General features: G+C 35.0%; 2 protein-coding genes across 4 annotated transcripts; both read right to left on the bottom strand.

The window, feature by feature from the left end:
- Positions 1–7,304: 7,304 nt before the first annotated feature.
- Positions 7,305–8,299, bottom strand: LOC123213584. Its single transcript, XM_044633057.1, has 2 exons — positions 8,093–8,299; positions 7,305–7,820 (listed from the first exon to the last, which is right to left on the bottom strand). The coding sequence occupies exons 1-2, from the start codon at positions 8,297–8,299 to the stop codon at positions 7,305–7,307; spliced, it is 723 nt and encodes a 240-aa protein (XP_044488992.1).
- A 7,099-nt stretch (positions 8,300–15,398) lies between these two features.
- On the bottom strand, positions 15,399–19,962 carry LOC123214189. 3 transcript variants are annotated; one of them, XR_006501819.1, is made up of 7 exons: positions 18,491–19,962; positions 18,338–18,377; positions 16,967–17,061; positions 16,467–16,886; positions 16,220–16,285; positions 15,919–15,990; positions 15,399–15,809 (listed from the first exon to the last, which is right to left on the bottom strand). XR_006501819.1 is itself a non-coding variant. In XM_044633954.1 (5 exons), exons 1-5 carry the CDS (start codon positions 17,099–17,101, stop codon positions 15,564–15,566), a joined length of 579 nt encoding a protein of 192 aa, XP_044489889.1. In that variant the 5' UTR covers positions 17,102–18,300; the 3' UTR covers positions 15,399–15,563. The 3 variants fall into 3 exon arrangements, 1 of the variants encoding a protein (XP_044489889.1); XR_006501818.1 differs by having other exon boundaries at positions 16,967–17,070; XM_044633954.1 differs by lacking the exons at positions 18,338–18,377; positions 18,491–19,962 and having other exon boundaries at positions 16,827–16,886; positions 16,967–18,300.
- Between the last annotated feature and the right edge of the window lie 965 nt (positions 19,963–20,927).

Below are 20,927 nucleotides of genomic sequence, written 5' to 3' on the forward strand. Positions count from 1 at the left end.
CAAAGCATTTTATGCAATTAAACAGAAAATGTCAACTGCCCCAGTTTTGAAACTGCCAGACTTCTCCAAAGTTTTTGAAGTAGCATGTGACGCTTCCCATGTTGGCATTGGCGGAGTATTGAGTCAAGAAGGCCACCCCATTGCTTTCTTTAGTGAGAAACTCAACGAAGCTAGAAGGAAGTATTCGGCTTATGAGGTGGAATTTTATGCTTTGATTCAAACATTAAAACATTGGCTTCATTACCTAATCCATCAAGAATTCATTTTATTCACTGATCATGATTCTTTGAAGCATCTCCATTCTCAAAGCAGGATGGATTCCAAGCATGCTAGATGGTTTGATTACCTGCAACAATTTGACTTCATCATTAGACACACATCTGGTCGTGAAAACAAGGTGGCTGATGCTTTAAGTCGAAGACCCCATATCCTTGCTATATTCACTATTAACACTGCAGGTTTTGATGCCATAAAAGATGATTATGCAGTTGATCCTGACTTCAAAGAAATATGGACAGCCCTACAAAATGGTTCTTTACCCCACAGGACTGATTTTTCTTTAATAGATAGGTACCTTACCAAGAATGGCCACATATGTATTCCACATGGTTCACTGAGGGATTTTATTATCTTAGAGTTACATGGAGGGGGTTTAGCAGGGCACTTTGGGTTTGATAAAACTCTCCTCCTAGTAGCTGACAAATTTTTTTGGCCATATTTACGTCGTGATGTGCACAAAATTGTTGCTAGATGTCGCACTTGCCAGATTAATAAAGGTACAAAACACAACACCGGACTCTATACACCACTGCCAATTCCTCATCATCCTTGGATTGATATCAGCATGGATTTTGTTCTTGGATTGCCACGTACCCAACGCAATAATGACTCTATCATGGTGGTTGTGGATCGTTTCTCTCATATGGCCCATTTTATTCCTTGTCGAAAAACATATGATGCTTCTAATATTGCTACACTCTTTTTGAAGGAAATTGTTTGGTTACATGGCCTCCCTAACACCATTGTTTCCGATCGTGATGTTAAATTCATCAGCTACTTTTGGAAGACACTTTGGGCGAAATTAGGTACGAAGTTGTGTTTCTCTAGTGCATTTCATCCCCAAATCGATGGGCAAACGGAGGTTGTAAATCGTAGTTTGGGAAATTTACTTCGATGCTTAATTCAAGACCATGTTTCAACTTGGGATCTCATCCTGCCACAAGCTGAATTTGCCTTTAATAATTCAGTCAACCGTACTACTAGAACCACACCGTTTCAACTTGTTTACGGCATGAACCCACGCACACCCTTGGATACAATTTCGTTGCCTCTACCACAACGAACTAGTGAAGCTGGACTTGATTTTGTAGCTCACATGGTGTCCATTCACGAGGAGGTTCGGAGGAAGATTGCTCTTCAAACTGACGCATATGCCCAACATGCCAATCTAAGAAGACAAGATAAACAGTTTGTCGTTGGAGATCAAGTGATGATTCGCTTACGCCAAGAACGATTTCCTCCTGGAAGTTACAGCAAGCTTCATGCTCGTAGAGCCGGTCCATTCCGGGTTTTGAAGAAATTGGGTCCAAATGCTTATGTGATTGACCTTCCACCTGACTATTCCATCAGCTCTGTTTTTAACGTGGAAGATTTGACAGAATTCAAGGGTGAAGAAGTCCCTCCAAACTCTTTAACCGACACTCCTATTCGAATTCCTTCCTCTTCTAAGCAAGATGATACTGTAAGTGCCATTTTAGACCACCAATTCGTGTCCACACGTAGAGGAGGTTACTACAAATTTCTGGTTCGTTGGACAAATAAACCTATTTATGAATCAGTTTGGTTGCAAGGTGAAGAAATTAATCGTCTCAATGTTGATTTGTATAACGCCTACGTACAGAAATACTTGTCGGAGGCAAGTTCTTTGGGAGGGAGGCAATTGATGCAGTTGCATGGCATACATGGACACTAGCATGGGTGGTTACTTCGTAACATGGGCAGTCACGTGGTTGACCAAGTCTTTACTGTTTTATTGTCAGTTAAATAATAGCCCACTTTCCCCTATTTATGTGAACAAACTGTGGAACATGGGTCCTTGATTTGTGTTTATTTGTTATTAGTTGTTGATGCACATTTGTTAGTGCTTAAAATTCTCATTTTCGTTTCTGTATTAGATGGCTATTTAAGGCCCTGTTATGATGAATAAAGACAGATTAGTTTTAGTAAACCCTGTTATTTATTGGAGAGATTCCAATTAGTTCCCTCGAGATTTTGGTGAGATTCTGAAATCCTGAGAGTTAATTTTTTTTTTTTTTAAAGTGTCATCACTGAAAATTCTCCCGGCGATGAACTGCTACAATTGTATAGCAAAACATGGGCAGTTTGTTTAGAAAGAAGCGCGAACCAGTCCTCAGGAAGTGACACATTTTGGATGCAATGACTGGAAAGATTTATACAGGAGGTACTGTTAGCGTTTGAGACGCGAAGAATTCGGTTCTTGCAGAAGATTTGGTGGATAATGTAGTCGATATTGTGCAAGTTCAGAACTGGTTTTCCTTGGCTATTGCATGAGACTTCAAATCTGGAATAGCCATAGAAAGATTGCTGTTTGTCCCGGATGTAAAACGGGAAGGTTATGTTTTGTCCATCGCCACAAGTTTCACGACGCACACAGGCTTCATAAAAAGGGTCCACTTTGTCCAAAACTGTTGCTGAAAGAGTACAAAGAATGAAAACACAGAAGCCTGGAACTTGATTCTTCATCTGGGGATGATGAAATTGTGAAGAAGGGTAGAAAGAGGACTTATTAAAAGCTAAGAGAAACCATCACTATTTATTGAAATGAGACCAGCTATCCGGTTTTTCACTTTCAGAAGACTTGCAAGATCAAATTGACAAAAAGTCAAAGCTGTCATGCGGCATCGTACATATTTTTTATTGACCAACGTTGCCAACCAGAAAATCACTGTTAAACAAACAAATTAATCTTGAATCCAAATTGTCAAGGTAACTGTAAATTCAAAATGACCGAATTTGAATTTGAACTAAACTAATTTAAATCAGATCTGTAAGAAAAATGTTATAGGCATTTACTAGGATGACCGATACATAACATAAAGGAAAATTCCAAGAACAGGGAAAGTGCCACAGTCCTAAGATTGATAATTAATGGGACATTAACTAGATTGATTTTTCTAACATCACCCATTGTCGTAGAAAGCGTCACTGAGAAGATTTGGGCCAACTGCACAGGCAAGCGCATAGGAGACCATTTTCTGCTCACCACCAAGAAAAAATTGTATGATCTTTGGGAAGGGGCAACAGTGCATGACAGCGGGGCATTTGCTTGAGCTGTTTTGCCAGATCAATCATGTCTGGCCTATCTTCTTCTGAATGTGATACACGTTTGAAGGCCAATTAGCAGATCAAGACGAAGATGAAAAAAAGGTGAGTTTTGAGTCTCAGAGAGATTAGTTACAAAATGAGAAGCAGAATGAACATAACCAGAAAAGAGGTTCAGAAGACTTTGCTTCAAAAGTATATAGGAAATCACAATGAAGTTCTCTAGATTTATGACAAATTGACAATAAGTTCAAACGATGACTCAAGGTTAATATATGAGTTCTAATTAAAATATTATGGTAAACTGTAGGGGAAAACTCACTGCAAAAATCATAGAGATAGGTTTACATATTTATTCACTAATTTTCTTTAATATTTATTGCCTTATAATTCATTCAAGTTGTTGGTTTACTTTAGAAATAGGATGCTTATAAGTTATATAAATTGGTGGTAAAGAATTAATACGGTGACATGTTTTTTTAGTTTTTGAATCTATGGAGATCTGAAAATATTCTTAAAAGGGATGGAAAAGAAAAAAAATAAATAAATAAATAAGAAATGACATAGAGTAAATATTAAGATCCCTTATTCCCTTACAAGGATCCCATTTAAGTTGATTTTATTCAATTCAACTATTGACCAAAAGAAAAGAAAATATTAATAAATGAATAAAACTATGTGTAAAAAGAAATTGTATAAACTTATTTATACAAACAAAAATGATAGTTTATGATTGGATAATATAACTTTTTTTTTCTGTTCAAAACTACCCAATCAATTACTATTTTATGAATACATTTGTACATTACTATATATAGTATTACACTTAATAAATAAGAAATTGTATGGCCTTACCTTAATCAAGTCATCTGTGGACAATGACAGATGAAAGAAAGGATTAGAAAATTTTAGAAAAAAGGAAATTCATGGAAACAGGTCCCTACAAAAATAGATAAATTTCACCATCATCAATATTCAAACTGATTACTGTATCTTGATTCCGAAATGCTGTCCCAATTTCCAGCTTATGTTTTCTTGAAGAAGCTTCTTCCCACAGGACAAGCCGTTATCTTTGCTGCCTTGTTCACACTATTTTGGAAAGTTCTTACAACAGACTCCTTTTTGTCAAAATCAACAGATCATTGGATGACTCTTAATCTCTTGTTTCAGACCAATCCTAATACCTGTCATCAACGTGGTCTTCAAGTGACCTTAATTTGTCCTAGCATTGCCAGTGGCATAGTCATTAACCTTTTCATAGTTGTTTTTGTCATGCAATATGATGTAAATGATTGTTTGTATAGGTTGAGCATGAGGAACTGGCTTAGGACTTCTTTTGGTCTTTTTGATGCTATTAATTTTTGTACGGGTTTTCTCTTAAACTATCATTGTTGAAACTTTGATAGGGCTTTAAGAGAAGACATCCCTAGTTTTGTATAGTCTTTTCTTGGATGGTGAAGTTAGTTTTAACTTGTTTCTACTATCCTGCTGTTAGACACGGTGAGCCTAATTTGTTCCCGGACTCTCTTCTGTACATTCGTTGTTTTTGTCTATATGCATTATTTACCAAAAAAAAAATGAACTGATTGTTATGGGCAAATTTAGTCACCTTGTAAGATTGCTACAATATTTTACCCGATAGTATTACAATGGCATCGGCTGGAGACCTTTTCTATGAATCTGACATTGGCTGGAGTTGATGAAAATTTGACAAAAATGGTATAAATGATTACATGCATGTTTACTGTAAAGAAAACACACATTTATAGTTTGCATCATCATCATAATTGACAGAAGAATTAAATCAGAATATATTTTTCCAAGTGCAATCTGTCTCAGTCTCAATTCAATTGTGAAGGTCTGAAAGAAAAGCGAAACAATGGCATCATTACTTCTTATCAATGGATTTGACAATAGGCCAAACGACTATTTCCCACCCAAGGTTTGATGTTTTCTCAAATGTCCCTCCTTTAACTATGGAAACACCAAACACCCACCTATGATCGGTTAGATTTAACAAAACCCTAACGCCTGAAAATTTTATCTCTTTTTGCCCCCCTAAACTTTAAAAACTAAAATTTACCCTCAGCCTAAGTTTAAAAAAATGGCAATTTCACCCTAGGGTTTGGTTTTGAAATCTCCGACGATCGTTCCGGCTCCATTGCCGACGACCTCTCCCTCCCGAAGCAGTCTCTCCTTCCGACAAATGCTTTCCTCCCATTTGGAGGCTCGATCGACTTCGTCTTTGCCTTGGGAGACGAAGAACTTCATCGGGGAAGACGAAGTTCTTCGTCTTCCCAGATGAAGACGAAGCCGTCGTTTTCCCAGTTGAAGATGACGGCTTCATCTTCGCCTGGGAAGGCGAAGAACTTCATCTTCCCCGACGAAGTTCTTTGTCTCCCAAGGCGAAGACGAAGCTGATCGAGCCTCCAAATGGGAGGAAAGCATTCGCCGGAAGGAGAGGCTACTTCGGGAGAGAAAGGCCGTCGATAATGGAGTCGGAACGGTCACCGGAGATTTCAAAACCAAACCCTAGGGTGAAACTGCCATTTTTTAAAACTTAGGCTGAGGGAAAATTTTAGTTTTTAAAGTTTAGGGGGGCAAAATTAAATTCTATTTTAGTTTATTTTTAATATTATAGCAAAAATGATGATTTTACCCTTACCACCTTTAGGGTTTTATTAAATCTAACCAGCCATAAGTAGGTGTTTGGTGTTTCCATAGCTAAAGGGTGGAAACTTGAGAAAACATCAAACCTTGGGTGGGAAATAGTCGTTTGGCCTTGACAATATATAAAGAGTAGGAGACAATTCTGCTCACTTGTCCGTCAGTACCATTGTTTTCGTCTATGCTTTCGAAAATTGGAAGTTAATTCCAGGTAGTCTAAGTAACACGCTGTCAAATAGGATTCTTGATATTATAAATTGGTGGTAAAGAATTGTGTAAAGACTCTGGAATCTGTTTAAAAAATTTAACCAATGATTTAAAATCCAAATATGAAACCAGTCAAACCTAAAAACCAACTTAATCTAGGATATTAGAATACATTGTGAATCTTAACTCAATTGAGCAAACCCTACCAAATTACGATTCAACTACCAGTTCAACCGTATCTGGTCCCAGCTATTGTATAGCTTGACCAGGCACTACCATGCCACACAACTTTGTTTATTTTTAGTTTTTTTTTTTTTACTTTTTTTTTTAGTATTATTATTAATTTGCATAAGAAACCCTAAAAGCTGCTTGTCTGTCTGCATGCATGCAAACCTCTTAACGGCCCAATTCCTTAAAATTAAAAATTATAAGGTTTTATATATATATAAGGGCATTTAAAGGCCCAATTCTTTAAATCCACAAATGTAACCCACTTCTTTAAACCATGCAAACTTTCAATATATATATATATATATATATATATATAAAAGGGCGTTTAGAGGCCCAATTCTTTAAATCCACAAATGCAAGCCCACTTCTTTAAAACCGTGCATACTTTCAAGCTAGTGAAGTGAACCAGAAATCTAAATGAATTATATAAGGTAATAAAATAAAATTTGTGAATAAAATAAATATGTAAACCAGTTCTTGAAATTAAGCTAAATGTTTGTATGTTTATTAGTTTTCTTCTTCTAGAAGGCATTCAGTTTCAAAATCAGCTTTTTATTGAAGCAAATAGCTAGAATTATGGCCAACATTGGAAGTACAATCGCTCTACAATAAGTGAAATGATTCATCAAACCGTATGAAACTTTTTGTGAACATGTAATGAGGAAGGATTTGAATGCAATGCATAACCCTTCTCTAACATTTGAGCAACACTTAATAAGTTATGATTGATTTGAGGAACATAAAGAACATCATTGATCACCTTAATGCCTATTGGAGACTCAATGAGGACTGCACCTTTTCCTTTTACATTTAGCAGCTCGCCATTTTTTATCTTCACTTTGAAGGTGTAAGTGCAGTCAAGCTTCACCAATAGATCGTTGTTCATACGTCATATGGTTTGAACATCCACTATCTATTAGCCAAGTTGAATGTTCTTCTGTAGTGTCACAATTAGACACCACAAACAAATGTTCACTTGTTTCATTTTGCTTCTCCACTTCTTGGACTTGCTGACTTTGTTGAAATGAGCTGCTTTCTTTACTTTTGTAGACTTTATCAACATGCCCAAATTGGTTACAGATCCTACATTTAGCATTAGGTTTGTGCCAACAAAAATTTGGAGAGTGGCCTCTCTTTTTGCAATGAGGACACGGTTGATACCTTCCTTTCTTATCTCCAGATTTCTGGCTCTCACTTCCAGCTTGTTTCCATTTTTCCTTTTTTTCACCAAAGAATTTTTTATGAGGACTGTTGTTAGACTTCTTCTCATTTGTTTTAGCACTAAAAACACCTTCTATGTTTTCTTCTTGCCTTCTCAAAGCTCTCCTTTGGTCTTCAACTTTCAAGGCATTAACCACTTCAGATAAAGTTAACTTTGAAAAATTTTAGAGACTTCAAGAGAAGATATCTTGGCCTCATACCTTTCTGAAATGCTCACCAAGATTTTTTCAACAATTCTTTCATCAGATAATTTTTCTCCCATCAATCTAATCTGATTAACAATCTTCATGGTTCTGTTAGCATATTCTTGTATGGATTCAGTCTCCTTTATCTTAAGTACTTCAAACTCTCTTCTGAGATTCAAGGCCATCATCTGCCTTGACCTTTCATTACCCTAAGAGTCTTCTTAGAGCTTGTCCTAGACCTCTTTGACAGTTTCACAAGCAACAATCTTTGTGAATACTACATCTGTTACACCCTGATGAAGACTGGACAGTGCTCTAGGAGTTTTAGTTACGTCTTCTTCATGCTGTCTGATTTGATTTAGAGTAGGATTCGGCCCCAAAGGAGGAGGCTGCTTTTCCTCCTTAACATAATGCCACAATCCAACTCCTCTAAGGAAGGCTTTCATCTTTACTGCCCAAATATGATAGTTTTCTCCATTGTGTACAGGTGGAACCAAAAAAGAAGAGGATGAAGCCATCAAACAGATCAGTCTAAAAAAAAAACTTATCAAGAAATTTAATTTCAGCCAACACAACCCTTTAAGATCTAATAATGCTCTAATACCATGTTGAGATGTTGAACCAAAAGATAGAATTCAAATTCAGAAATACTTTGGCTGAACCAAGAGGAAGAAGAAAAAATGGAAGATCAGATTTTTCAGAAGAACACAGAGCATGAAAGAAACTGATGATTTGCCATTGCACACTGATGAAGGATTTCTATATATATATATATTTCATATGGTACAAGCTTTTACATCATGCTTTAATAAATGTCAGTCATACTTGTTACAGTAAAAAGCTTCCAAAATGTCCTTAAAACCAGGATCATCATACATTTTAAACAAAACACAAATAATTTTCAACTACCACGGCTGACTTGGATTATTTAACAAAAAAATACAAACAAGCTCAACTTACTAACAGTTTATCTAAAAGGAGAAAGAAAAGAACCCAGTTATCTACTTTATTCATATCTGAATTTTGATTTATACAAGAGGACAAGGAGAGCTCTCTCTTTTTCTATTTTTATTGTTGGAAAAGGATAACAATAACCTAACATTAACAGACATACAAATCTTACTCGGAACTGCTAATCCACAGATAACAAGTACATGAAAGTAGAAAGCATCAGACACAATGGACAAATGAACATAGAAATAAAAATTATTATTTCTACCTATGGGCAACTTGTCGTCCACCAATCAACCATTAATGACAAAACAATCAAAGATGATCAGAAAACATAATTCACTAATTTTTTTTTTTAATATTTATCACGTTATAGTTCGTTAGCAAAACACAAGAGTAAAATAGTTATTTTAACAATAATATTAAAAAGTGTATAATTTATTATAATCTCTCTCATGTTCTATAAACTATCAACATCATCCCTACCTAAAATTTTATATTTTTAAAAAGTCACATTTTCTCTCCGAACCTAGGGTTTTTCTTCTTTACCTCTGTGACCATCATCTTCATCTCTAATGACCTTCCCTTTTTATCTTAAACCGTTGTCGTTGACCTACCAAGAAATGCCCAATATTTTTGGTAGAGTGTTTTAAACGAGAAATAATATAAAATAAGTAATATTTTTATAGTAGTGAAAACGTTTGGGGTAAAAAAGATTAAGCAAATGTATGGGGGTTTAAAGAAAAATTGCCATTGAAACATTAAATAAAGGAAAAAGCCTTTAGGCTTACTTTTTTGAAAGGAAAGAAAGAAAGAAAAACAGAAGCAGAGATAAGAAAGAGAAGAAGGGAAAGGGAAAGAAGAGAAGAAGGAAAAAGAAAAGAAAAAAAAGAAAAGAGAAGAAGGAAATAGAAGAGGAATGGATGGGAAAGGAGAAAAAGGTACCCATTTTCCCCTCATTTTAGTTTTAGGTTTTAAATTACTGTTTAAATTGGAGATTTCCAAAATTCTAACATGTTGCTTCAAATTTATGCAAAAAGGTGAGGAAGGAGGAGGGATTCGTAGGAAATTTCAACATCGGCTTTGGGTTTACTCAAATCTATCAGTGGAAAATAAACTTTGAATTGAAATTTTATTTTTATTTTAAATCTCTGACAAATGATATTATGAATTTCATGGAATCTCTTATAAAGAATAGAATGTTGTGCATGTTGTTGATTTTGGTTGTGGTAACCATATAGTTAAAGGCCACTTAATCCAATGTTGTGTGTTATTATAGATTTTGAATGTTAATTTAATTAATGTTGTATGTGTGGCTAGAGAGCCAATGTTGTTTAATTTAGTTATGACTTAACTGAAATTTGGATATTTAATGTATTGATATTTTGTATAGCTATAAAGTTGGAAGATATTTAGTTCAGTCCTATGAGTGAAGGAAATCGTCAAGAGTTGATTGATTTGGTGTTGTGTATAGTTGTAGAGCTAAAAGATATTTAGTTCAGTTTTATGGGATTGGAATGGCTAAATGTTATTTGAATTTATATATTATGAGATTTTATAATTGAAGGTTTTATAGTTCAGTTCCATAAAGGATTGAAATTGCTGAATAAATTGTTAATTGATATTGTTTATGGTTGCAGAGTTAAATATTTAGTTTTGTTATATGAGAGACTAAAATTTACTAATATTATTTGAATTGATATTTTGTGAGGTTGTATAGCAAAAGGTTATATTACACAATTTCATGGATGATTGAAATTGCTGAATAAATTATTACTAATATTATGCGTAGCTGTAAAGCTTAAGAATCTTAATTCAATAATGAATGTGACTACGTGGTTAGCCTAACTCAGTGATGGGATGGCCATATTGTTGAATGTTATCAAATTGGTTTTGTAGTTGGATGTAGAGTTAATATAGTTAATTTAGTATGCTGAGAACGTGGCTACTTGATCATGATTATTTTAAATCTATTAGTGAGTTACTGTATAATGAATATGGTATTAAAAGATGGTATTGCTCAAATATTCTCAGCAAATGCATACCATGTGATAAATTGTTCTGCCTGTATAGTGTTTTATATCAGGTATGATAGATTTCAGTTGCTCTGCTTGTGTAGTGATTTATGCTAAGTATGACAGATTCCAATTGTTCTACTTGCGTAATGATTTATGTCAGGTATGACGATTCCAGTTGTTCTCGCTATACAATGTTTTATGTCAGGTATGACAGATTTCAATTGTTCTGCTTATATAGTGTTTTATGTCAGGTATAACAAATTTCAATTGTTATGTCTGTATATTTATGTCAGACATGACAAATTTTAGTGTTTTACCCGAGCAAGATTACAAGATGTCGGGTATGACAGTTTTTCCTCGCTCTGCCTATGTAGGTGATACTCAACAGGTATGACAAATTTCTCTTTGAAAATATAAGTGGTGGTGTACAGCTCAAGTTATTGTTTTGGGGAAGGGTTTATATTAAGAAAGAAATAAATATGAGTTGTTGATAATCAGTTTTTCTATTTAAATATGATCTTCCCCAAGCATCCTTATCACTAGTGTGACGTTTTCACGAAATTTTAATATGCATAGAACCATTGACAAATCTTGTTGTCAAGAGTATGTTGCCAAAGGAAAAAAAAAGAAAAGAAAAATCTAAAAGTGGCTACAATTTGGTTTAGTTGTAATTGTAGTTTGAAAATTTTATTTGGGAAAATGTTATTGTAAATTTTTAGTAAGAACTCCAGTATTAATTCAAGTACAATGTTTCTTAATAAAACTTAATTATCAACAATAAATGGTTTTTATTTGTGTGGTGATGGTTCAAACTCTCCTTAGAAATTTAACATCCTGATTAGTTAATATATTATAAACTGTTATATATTCCTTTATATATACATATTCAGTTATTCTAGAATTGTTTTATAAATTATCCACTCACTGAGCTTTTAGCTCATCCTTATAGAAATTTCCCCTTCAAGACATCTCTAAGGTCGTGTCTAGCCGTGACTTCGCTCAAGGTTGTGCCACAATAGAGCATCCTTCGTAGGTGTCGTATTTGTTTATGTATGTGGATCTTGTGAACTTATGTAAAAATTGAATGGCTAAAGGCCTAACAAAAACTTATTCTCATGTTTGAATGGAAATTAAGATGTATTTATATATGTGTGTGTGTGTGTGTGTGTGTGTGTTTTGTAAAATATTTGAGTAGCTTTGCAAGATACATCTCAGCCTCCTAAGTCTCATAAGAGTATTCGAATATTACGAGTTTAGCTGGTCAAGACGGGTCCTGTCATATCACATTTTCCCATTTCACATCTTTGGCTAGTCGTCTAGATTCGATGAATTTAGGTAAAGAGTTTCGTATGGACACATCGTCTTCTAAATGAAACTCTTTGTTTGGATGACACCAAATGACGAAGAGGTGAAGTCATGACGAAACAGTTTGTCGTCCGTCCAAATTGATTTTCCTTAGGGGTTTCATCTTTTTGTGCCAAAGAGGTGAAGTCATGGAGCCTGAGAGTTTTGTCATCCAAAATCAACACAAAAAACTTTCATTGTCTAGTGTCATCCAGACGAAGAGTTTCATTTGGATGACGACGCATCCAGACGAAACTCTTTATCTAGATTCATCAAATCCAAACAACTAGCCAGAGAAATGGAAAGAGAAAAATGTGATAAGTCAATGATGATTGTTTAAGATGGAAAAAAGAGGTTGCTAGAGATAGAGATGGTGGCAGGAGAGGGATATAAGTTGCCGAACTTTGCTGTGGACTTAAATTTGAACTAAACTGGCTTGAGTCCAATCCTTATGAGAAATATTAGAGGCATTAAATAGGATGTTTAAAACATCACATAAAGCAAAAATCCAAGAACAGGGAAAGCACCACACTCCCTAAGTTTGATAATTAATGAGACATTAACTAGATTGACGCATTTGCCTGAGCTGTTTCGCCACATCAATCATGTTTAGCTTATCTTCTTCTGAATGCGAGAGACATTTGAAGGCCAATTCAAGAAATTGCACCTTTCAAATGCGTTTCACCTTCTGGTATAAATTGGGAGAAGGAAAAGTTTAACGGTTTTGGAACGTAGTCTTCATCGAATCGAATTGATATCCCTAAACACAATACGCCTGGAGAATCCACTATGAAGACATGTAATTGCATTAGCTATCTCCATTGCAATCTTAATCATACGTCTAAATAACAGAAGCTCCAGAACAATGAGCTCTTAAATATATAACCATGAGTAGAGTTTAGATGGCGATAAATCATTGAACTTCATAAAAGAAACTTGAAGGTTCTGTAAAAATGAAACATACCTAGTGTATCTGTTGCGTAGTGTTGACCCGAATTTTGTAAGGGGTTATTTGAATTAACGAAGTGTGGATTTAAGGATTGAATTTTCAAAATCTTTTTCAAGATATACTTGAGTACATGATAACACATCAGTTTTTTGTATCCATTTGTGTATTATTGCCTCAGAAAATCACACTCTCTGTCATGGAAAGGGTTTGAAAGCAGAAGAGTTCTTTAACAAGTTTCTTAGCCTATCAATTGAAGAAAAGGTGCACGCTATATACATCCTATATATTATCTTTATGTACAACTAATGCTTCTTCCTTCTTTCCAGTAGGAGTATCCAGAAAAAAACAAGAAAACGTTCCCTCAGTTCGAAGGTTTTTCTTGGTTTTATTGGTTGTGCTGGATCCTGCTACTTGAAGGAAGGGAGAAGAATTAGTTGTACATAAAGATAATATATAGCGTGAACGTTTTCTTCATCCGATAGGCTAAACAACTTGCTAAAGAACTCCTGCTTTCAAACTCTTTCCATGATAGATTGTGTGATTTTGTGAAGCAATAATATACAAACGGGTACAAAAGCCTGATGTGTTATCATGTACTCAAGTATATTTGAAATGGCTTCCTTGATCTTCTTGTTCTGATCTTCTGTAAGACATGTGGGAAACAGAACCTCAAATGTGACATAAAGGTCTCCTTTCTTGTTGATAAAATGCAATGGCATTCCTTCGCCTTTGAACTTTCTCACTTCCTTGGGCTTAGTGATTCCCTGAAGAAAAATTTAAAGTATGCCATCAGATAAATTTTTAGCGTCGATCCGTTCCCAGCTCACTTAATCAGTAACCACAGTCAAATCAAATGGTTTAAAGGCTATGCTCATGCTAACCTTTGACCTAATGTCAACCAAATGTTCATCAAGGTGCTTGAAGGTCTTGTCAAAACCGACAGGAGCTTGAACCTGAAAGGAGGCAACCAGGTAGAACTCCAATGAGACTGGATGGTTTTCTTCAAAAAGGGATAAGTATCCCCTACTCTTGTCAAATTATATATTATTAATAATATTACTAGAAATGAGATTTACCAGAGTAACAGTTGTATGCAAGTTAGTTCCTTCCCTTCTGAAGGTATCATGGATTGCTGTGGGAATGCGGAACTGCAAAGAGTGTGAGAGTTATCTTCTGTTGCAAAGTGAATATAAAAAATACAAATTACAAGCAAGGGTTGAAAACTAACCATAAGCTCTCCAGATTCCCCATCTATTATTGGTTCACCATCTTCATAGAAAACCCCCTCTTGAAACCAAATGAATTAAAAAAGAAAAAAAGCTAGTTAAAAATACAAAAACAATAAATGGGCACGAATAATGGCACCACATGTTTTCCACAAACTTTGTCACACTTCTGAAGTATTGGACATTTGAAATTACATCTAAGAAGATGTACTAAACTGCCTTGTGATGGTACATGATAAATATACTCTCGGACAAATAGAAGTGTGCTGAAATTTTGTACAACAAAAAAACTACTGGTACTAGTCCATAAATATATTTACACCAGAGTGCATGCTCATAAAGTGAATAAACTGCTCGTGCGGAAGGTGTCATTATGGTCTAACAAGGCGAACTTCAGCTTCACAAAAGGAATCTGTCTTGACTTTTGATAAATTAAATTATGAAAGAAAAAGTCACGTAGCTGTGAACGAGATGAATGAATTTGGATTCAATTTACCGAAGAGTGACTAAAAGCAGAAACAAATCAGTAATCAAGGTCCACAGCTTTCATCATTCCGAGTTTCCCTCAAGAGTCTTAGCTGATCGGAGAGTCTAATTTCTTTTCTATTCATTATATAATAATCCACTGAAGGAGGGAGAACAGGGGAGTGGGGGTGGGCGTAGGCTGCACTGTAAGGTCATCGCTTTCAATCACATCTTCCAAAGTTTCACAGGGCAAGATGACTAAGTTCCAAAGGAAATGGCAATATTACATGCCTCTTGGTATAAAATTCCTTCAACAAAGGTCTAACGCATCTTAAATGAATGGTATAAAACTTACTTGTCCATCTTGCATCCCTTTGGTGTGTTATCAACACTATGATTGGGATTTACAAATGAAATGGCTTAGTTGTATTTCCATTTGTTGATAAGACTTATCATGGTTAATTAATGTATATAATTTAGATGTTCATATGTAAGTCAAGAGAGAGTTATTATTTCTATTGCTGGCGTTTTCTCTCAAAGCTATTAGTGGATTGCAGTTTACCTATAACACTATAAAATATATCAGCATAAGTGAAAGAAAATAAAATGAGTCTGACAGCCGCCAGCCCTATGTTAATTTTCACCAAGCACAAACAAGATTAAGCTTTTTTTAAGCAAGTAAAAACAACACTAAAAACGATCAAACTCAAAAGCAACAGTTTGTTTTTCCTAAGTACATGCGTAGAGAATCGTCTAATTATCTCATAAGCCAGATAATCAAGGAAAGAATGATCAGAAACAACATAAGCATGATAGCTATTAAAAAGATAATATAAAGAGCATGAGGGTCTGATGGCTGCCGATTGTCCTCACCGTCATCATCATCGTCCTTCTTGTCACGTCTTTTTCTTAATCTGCTGATACGACCAGGGCGAATGTTCTCAACCCTCCCACCTTTACTACATTTTGTCCACTTAATATTTTGGAAGTAACCAACATTGCCCTGAAAATAATACAAACACGACCCAAGTTAGTTTCTAGTATATGGACATCAGTGATCAAAAACAGCATAAGCACAAGAAATTCTAGATTATATTTCTTGGTATAGAAACCTGTAGTGGCAGATTTGAACTTTGTGTTATTCCCGAATCCATAATATGATATTCATCATTTATCAGGCGATCCTGTGTGCATGGTAAGCAAGCACAGATTTTAGAATAACAATTACAGACTTGATTAGTACAATTCCATCCAAAATTCACCGGGAGGTAGGTGGTTACACAAACGCATAAACTTTTTTAATTATTCAAACTTCATTTGATGAGACCAAGAATGTCAACAGTAATGTCTATTCAGCAACTTAATTTCCACCAATGATATAAATGACGACTTCCAAATGTTAAAATAACATACCTTATAGTTCTGACCAGCTTCAAAGTTAGACAGGGGTGTCTTACCGCCAGTACTGCATGACATGACCTATTAAAACATCATAATTAGCATCAACATATTAGAGCCATATTAAAACATTGAAAATCAACCGTTACTTTGACTCATCATGCCCAATGAATAAACCAAGGAACAGCTAAACAACAAAACTACCCCAGATAATCTCTAGTACATGCTATCAGAACCAAGAAGAAAATAGAAACTCACGAACCTTAGGTAAAGCTGCGCAAACACCCACCAAACGGTCTCCATAAACTTAAACCAAGAAAACGTTCCCTCCGTTAGAAGGTTTTTCCGGCACAACCAAGAAAACCAAGAATAACCTTCCGACTGAGGGAACTTTCTCTTGGATTTCTCAGTCAGTTGGAACTCCGGTGTGGTCTATGCTCAGAAAGTGGCGTGCATTACCTTTTCTTGAACCGATAGTAAACTTAAACCAAGAAAACGTTCCCTCCGTTGGCAGGATTTTCTTGGTTTTTCCAGCACAACCAAGAAAAACCTTCCAAACTGAGGGAACGTTTTCTTGGTCAGTTGGAACTCTGGCGTGTATCTTAAATATTACAGAGTGTACCTTTTCTTGAAGCGATAGGCTAAGAAACTTGTTCAAGGACTCTTCTCCATCATAGATCACCTGCAGGCCAAGATTCATGTTAATAAATATAATAAGAAATTTATCAGGCAACAAAACAAACTATCTATCTATCAACAGACCTGAAAAAAGGCAATACCCTCGAAAAATACATCGGGTTGTTCAGAAAATAAGCTCCTGTCATCACAACCCAAGTCATTGACTGGGGCGTTTTCGCCTACAAAAGCTTCAGATTGCTCTGAGTGAAATTCCAACATATTTTCTAATTATGGAGATAAATGAATAAAACCGTAGTTTCTGCTTATATAGGGGCTGGAGGGCAAGGGCAGTATAGGAAAATCGCAAGTGATTATTAATCTGAGCGTACACAATTTGACAAGGGAATTTTTACTATGTTTAAACCATGATTTTATAACCTGCAGGTTAAAGGGCCAACTTATGGTTTTATGGAAATTACAATAGAATTTTTTTTTTTAGGCAAACGACAATTGCCCACCCAATGTTTAGCTCAATCTCAAAAGTATACCTACAGCTTTTTAAAAATCCAAACACTCACCCAATAACCAACTGCTGTTAGAATTTTCTATAATAGCTAAAAATAAAATTGTTATTTATCAATAATATTAAAAATATATATAATTTTATCTTATTTCTACCCCAAATTTTGAAAACTCGTATTTTACTCCCAATCTCAACTTTGAAAAGTAACTTTCTTCTCCCCTCAAAACCCAAGGTTTTCTCCCTTGGCTGTCACCATCTCCACTGTCTCCTCTCTCGACAGAGGACGTCGATGGAGACGAAAAACTCTATCTACATCCACGAAGATGAGACAAAGTTGTCTCGTCTTCTCTTTCAAAGAAGAGATAAAGACGATTCGTTGCAGTCTCTTTGTCAATGGAAATAAAAAATGATGAATCTTTTATCTCCGTCAACAAAGAAACAGAGACAAATCGTGTAATGAAATATGAAATCACAGAAACTGTGGCCGCTATTAATAGTAATAATGTTTTTGTATCAACAGTGAAAATTCTAACACAAAGCCTAGGAAAAGGACAAAAAGGGCAAAACTATTAAAAGCCCATCTGAATTTTTAATTGTGTCATACACAGGTTTTTCTAGTTTTCACGTTCTGGCATTTCTGATTTTGAATTGATTTCTGTGCAAAAACTACATGCTTCCATGTAATAATTAAAAAAGGGAGCACATAACATGAAAAAGAATGCAAAAGAGATTAATATTGTTACTGCATCAAGGAAGCTGCTACTTGTATATCAACATATAGCATGATATGGTCACCTGAAGTGAGACATATTGACAATCTAAGTATCTAATACCAGTAAGCCTAAAGGTTAATGTTGTAAACGGTGGCTAAACTACTCATTTGCAATGTTCCAATCAATGTCCTAAATCATAAAATTATAAAATTGACCAAAACAAAAACATCAACAAATTACTAAATGCCAGTGAAAGGATAAAAAAGTTGCAGTGCATACCTTGTCCTAGCCACCCAACCTAGTCACAGCTCTCCACAACCTGTATTCCCATAAATATTTACATTAACCCCAAAATAGAAATGTCTAAATTGGCAATATTGCAATAGATATATAAAAAACAATTTAGGGAGGTAAGTGTTGGTAGGAACTTACTTAAGACAACTCAATCCCTCTCCATAGAACTTAGGAGGCTTCAATTCCATGCTCCTCTCCCTAAAAATTTTTTCAAGTTCCTTCATGAATGCAGGTTGCTCCTCCTCGGTCCCTGATTCACTACCCTCATAATTTTCATCTAAGAGAAATGAATATGTCGAGTTGGAGTTTTGATTTGCTGTGGGTGTAGACAACTCTATTTTCTTGACTTCACTTTTGATTTCTGTGCTATTTGCATTATCAGGTTTTATGTCAGCAGAAACCACATCAGGCTTGGGAGTAGCAGGTTCAAATTTAGTTTGCGGTGCCTGGGAAGAAGGTTCAGCCTCAGGATTTGCAGGGGTCTCCGAATTTGAGGAAACAGAGTTGACAGGGAGTTGAGAATGAATGGAAATGGTGCTTTTAGGGGGCTCAGAACTAGTGGAAACGGTGTTGTTTGGGGGTTCAGAGTTTGTGGAAACGGCGTTGATACTATCAGGAATTTCATTAGTTTCAACTAGGGTTACAGTAACAGGAACTTCATTGGTTTCAACTTCGGTTTTAGCATCAGGAACTTCATTGGCTTGAGCTAGGGTTTTTGCATCAGGAACTTCATTAACTTGATCTTGGGGTTTATCACGAGGAGCTTCATTGGACTAAGCTTTGACAACAACATGAAGCAGTTGAATATCAGGCTTATCTGATCCTCCGGTGGCCCCTAAAGCAACAGAGGTCGATAATTCTTCATGTGAAGTGGACTCTTTTTCAAAGTTGTTAGCATCAGTAGCTGTGTTGGTACCATTTAGAGGATGTTGATCCTCAGGGAGAATAGGGTTAGTCGCTTCCACGGCCAAAGGTACAAAGGCGAGGAGCTTCAACTCGTGGATTGATGGAATTTTATCCTTCATTATGAGAAGAAACTGGCACATCTTGTGCAGGTTCTTCGTTCTCCTTATATAAGGTATTACTACTCACCTAGGAGTCTCAAAAGCTAAGGCATGGCATAATATAACAAAAGCTAACAGCGTTCAAACATAAATAAAAGTAAGAGAAAGAATGCTAGCTGTTTGAAGAAATGTTTCATAATAGCAAAATTAGTTTACATTACAGAAAAAAGCAAACCCTAAGTTGTATTTCGAAAGAAGAATTAAAAAAAAAAAAAAAATTGAAGCAAAATCGACAGTGAGATTTAATAGCTGAATTGGCGAACTTACGACAGATGATTGAGAGAGTGAAAATAGATCCTCAAGATGTTGATGATCAGATAAACCCTAACTTATCCTCCTTTCCGCTCTTGAATCTCTGAATCTTAACGACAGGAGAGGACGACGGTTCTCTTTTCAACATTGAGGGCCTAGTGTGAGACTGTTGAAGGGAGGAATCTTGAGGGAGATTGGCAGAAAGAAGATGAATTGCTTGATGATAAGTGGTTAAGCACGCTAGGAAGAAGGATCAGGGGGAGGGTTGAGGAATTGAAGAAGTGGCGTTGAGGAATCGTTGTTGGCATAAAATTAATATATTATACCTATTTTCAAGCATTATATAATAGTTACAATTAGTATCTTTCTAAAATTTTGCATGCTGTATGTATATAACCATCTTTCATTTAATACGTTATATTACAGAGTTAATAATAAAATTAATTATCACTAATTAATTTGTATTGCAATTAGACTTTGATTTGAGTTAAGTCAAGCTCCCCTCAAAATTGTTCAAATTTGGTTTCATACTACAATCGAGTAAAAAATAATTAAATGATATTGTTTTAATTTGTATAAATTAAAACATCATTTTAATCAATTTATATCAAATTTTTCTAAGCTTGTAAGCTAAACTAGTCAAACACGTATCAAACTCGAATTAAAAAATATTTAACTTTTAAGCTTAAACTCGAGTTTTAGTTTGAGTTTGCTTGAGCTGAATTCGTTTCAAACTCATTCAAATTGAACTCATTTTTTAAATTTAAATAAGCTTAACTCGAATATAATTTTAATTGTAATTAAAAAATCATCATCATTTATGATATACAACTTAATATTTGATTAAATGTTGTGTTTATTGATGAATAATAAGAGAGTCATGAAGCCCCTTTAGATAAAATCCTGATTCCACAAAGGCCTCCGTCTACCTACTCATGAAAACCAATTTTTTAACTAATTTGATATATAATTCTGTAAATATCACGCTCCAGTTAACTTTAATTAACAGAATTGCAATTGCCCATCTACTTACTTATCTTTGAATTTTGACAAATATTTTGATTTTTGTTATTAAAGCTGGGGCTCTAATTATGGTATTATTATTATTATTTTCATTTTATTATACTTTTTGTGCGTTATGTGAGGAAAAACCTAGAATAGAATAATATGGGATATCATAAAATTGATGTATTATATGCATCACATGTCAATATCCGAATTGAAAATGAAAAACTCATTAGTTCTATATACTTTCAGTT

The sequence above is a fragment of the Mangifera indica genome, chromosome 4 (assembly GCF_011075055.1).
Source record: "Mangifera indica cultivar Alphonso chromosome 4, CATAS_Mindica_2.1, whole genome shotgun sequence".
NCBI lineage: Eukaryota > Viridiplantae > Streptophyta > Magnoliopsida > Sapindales > Anacardiaceae > Mangifera > Mangifera indica.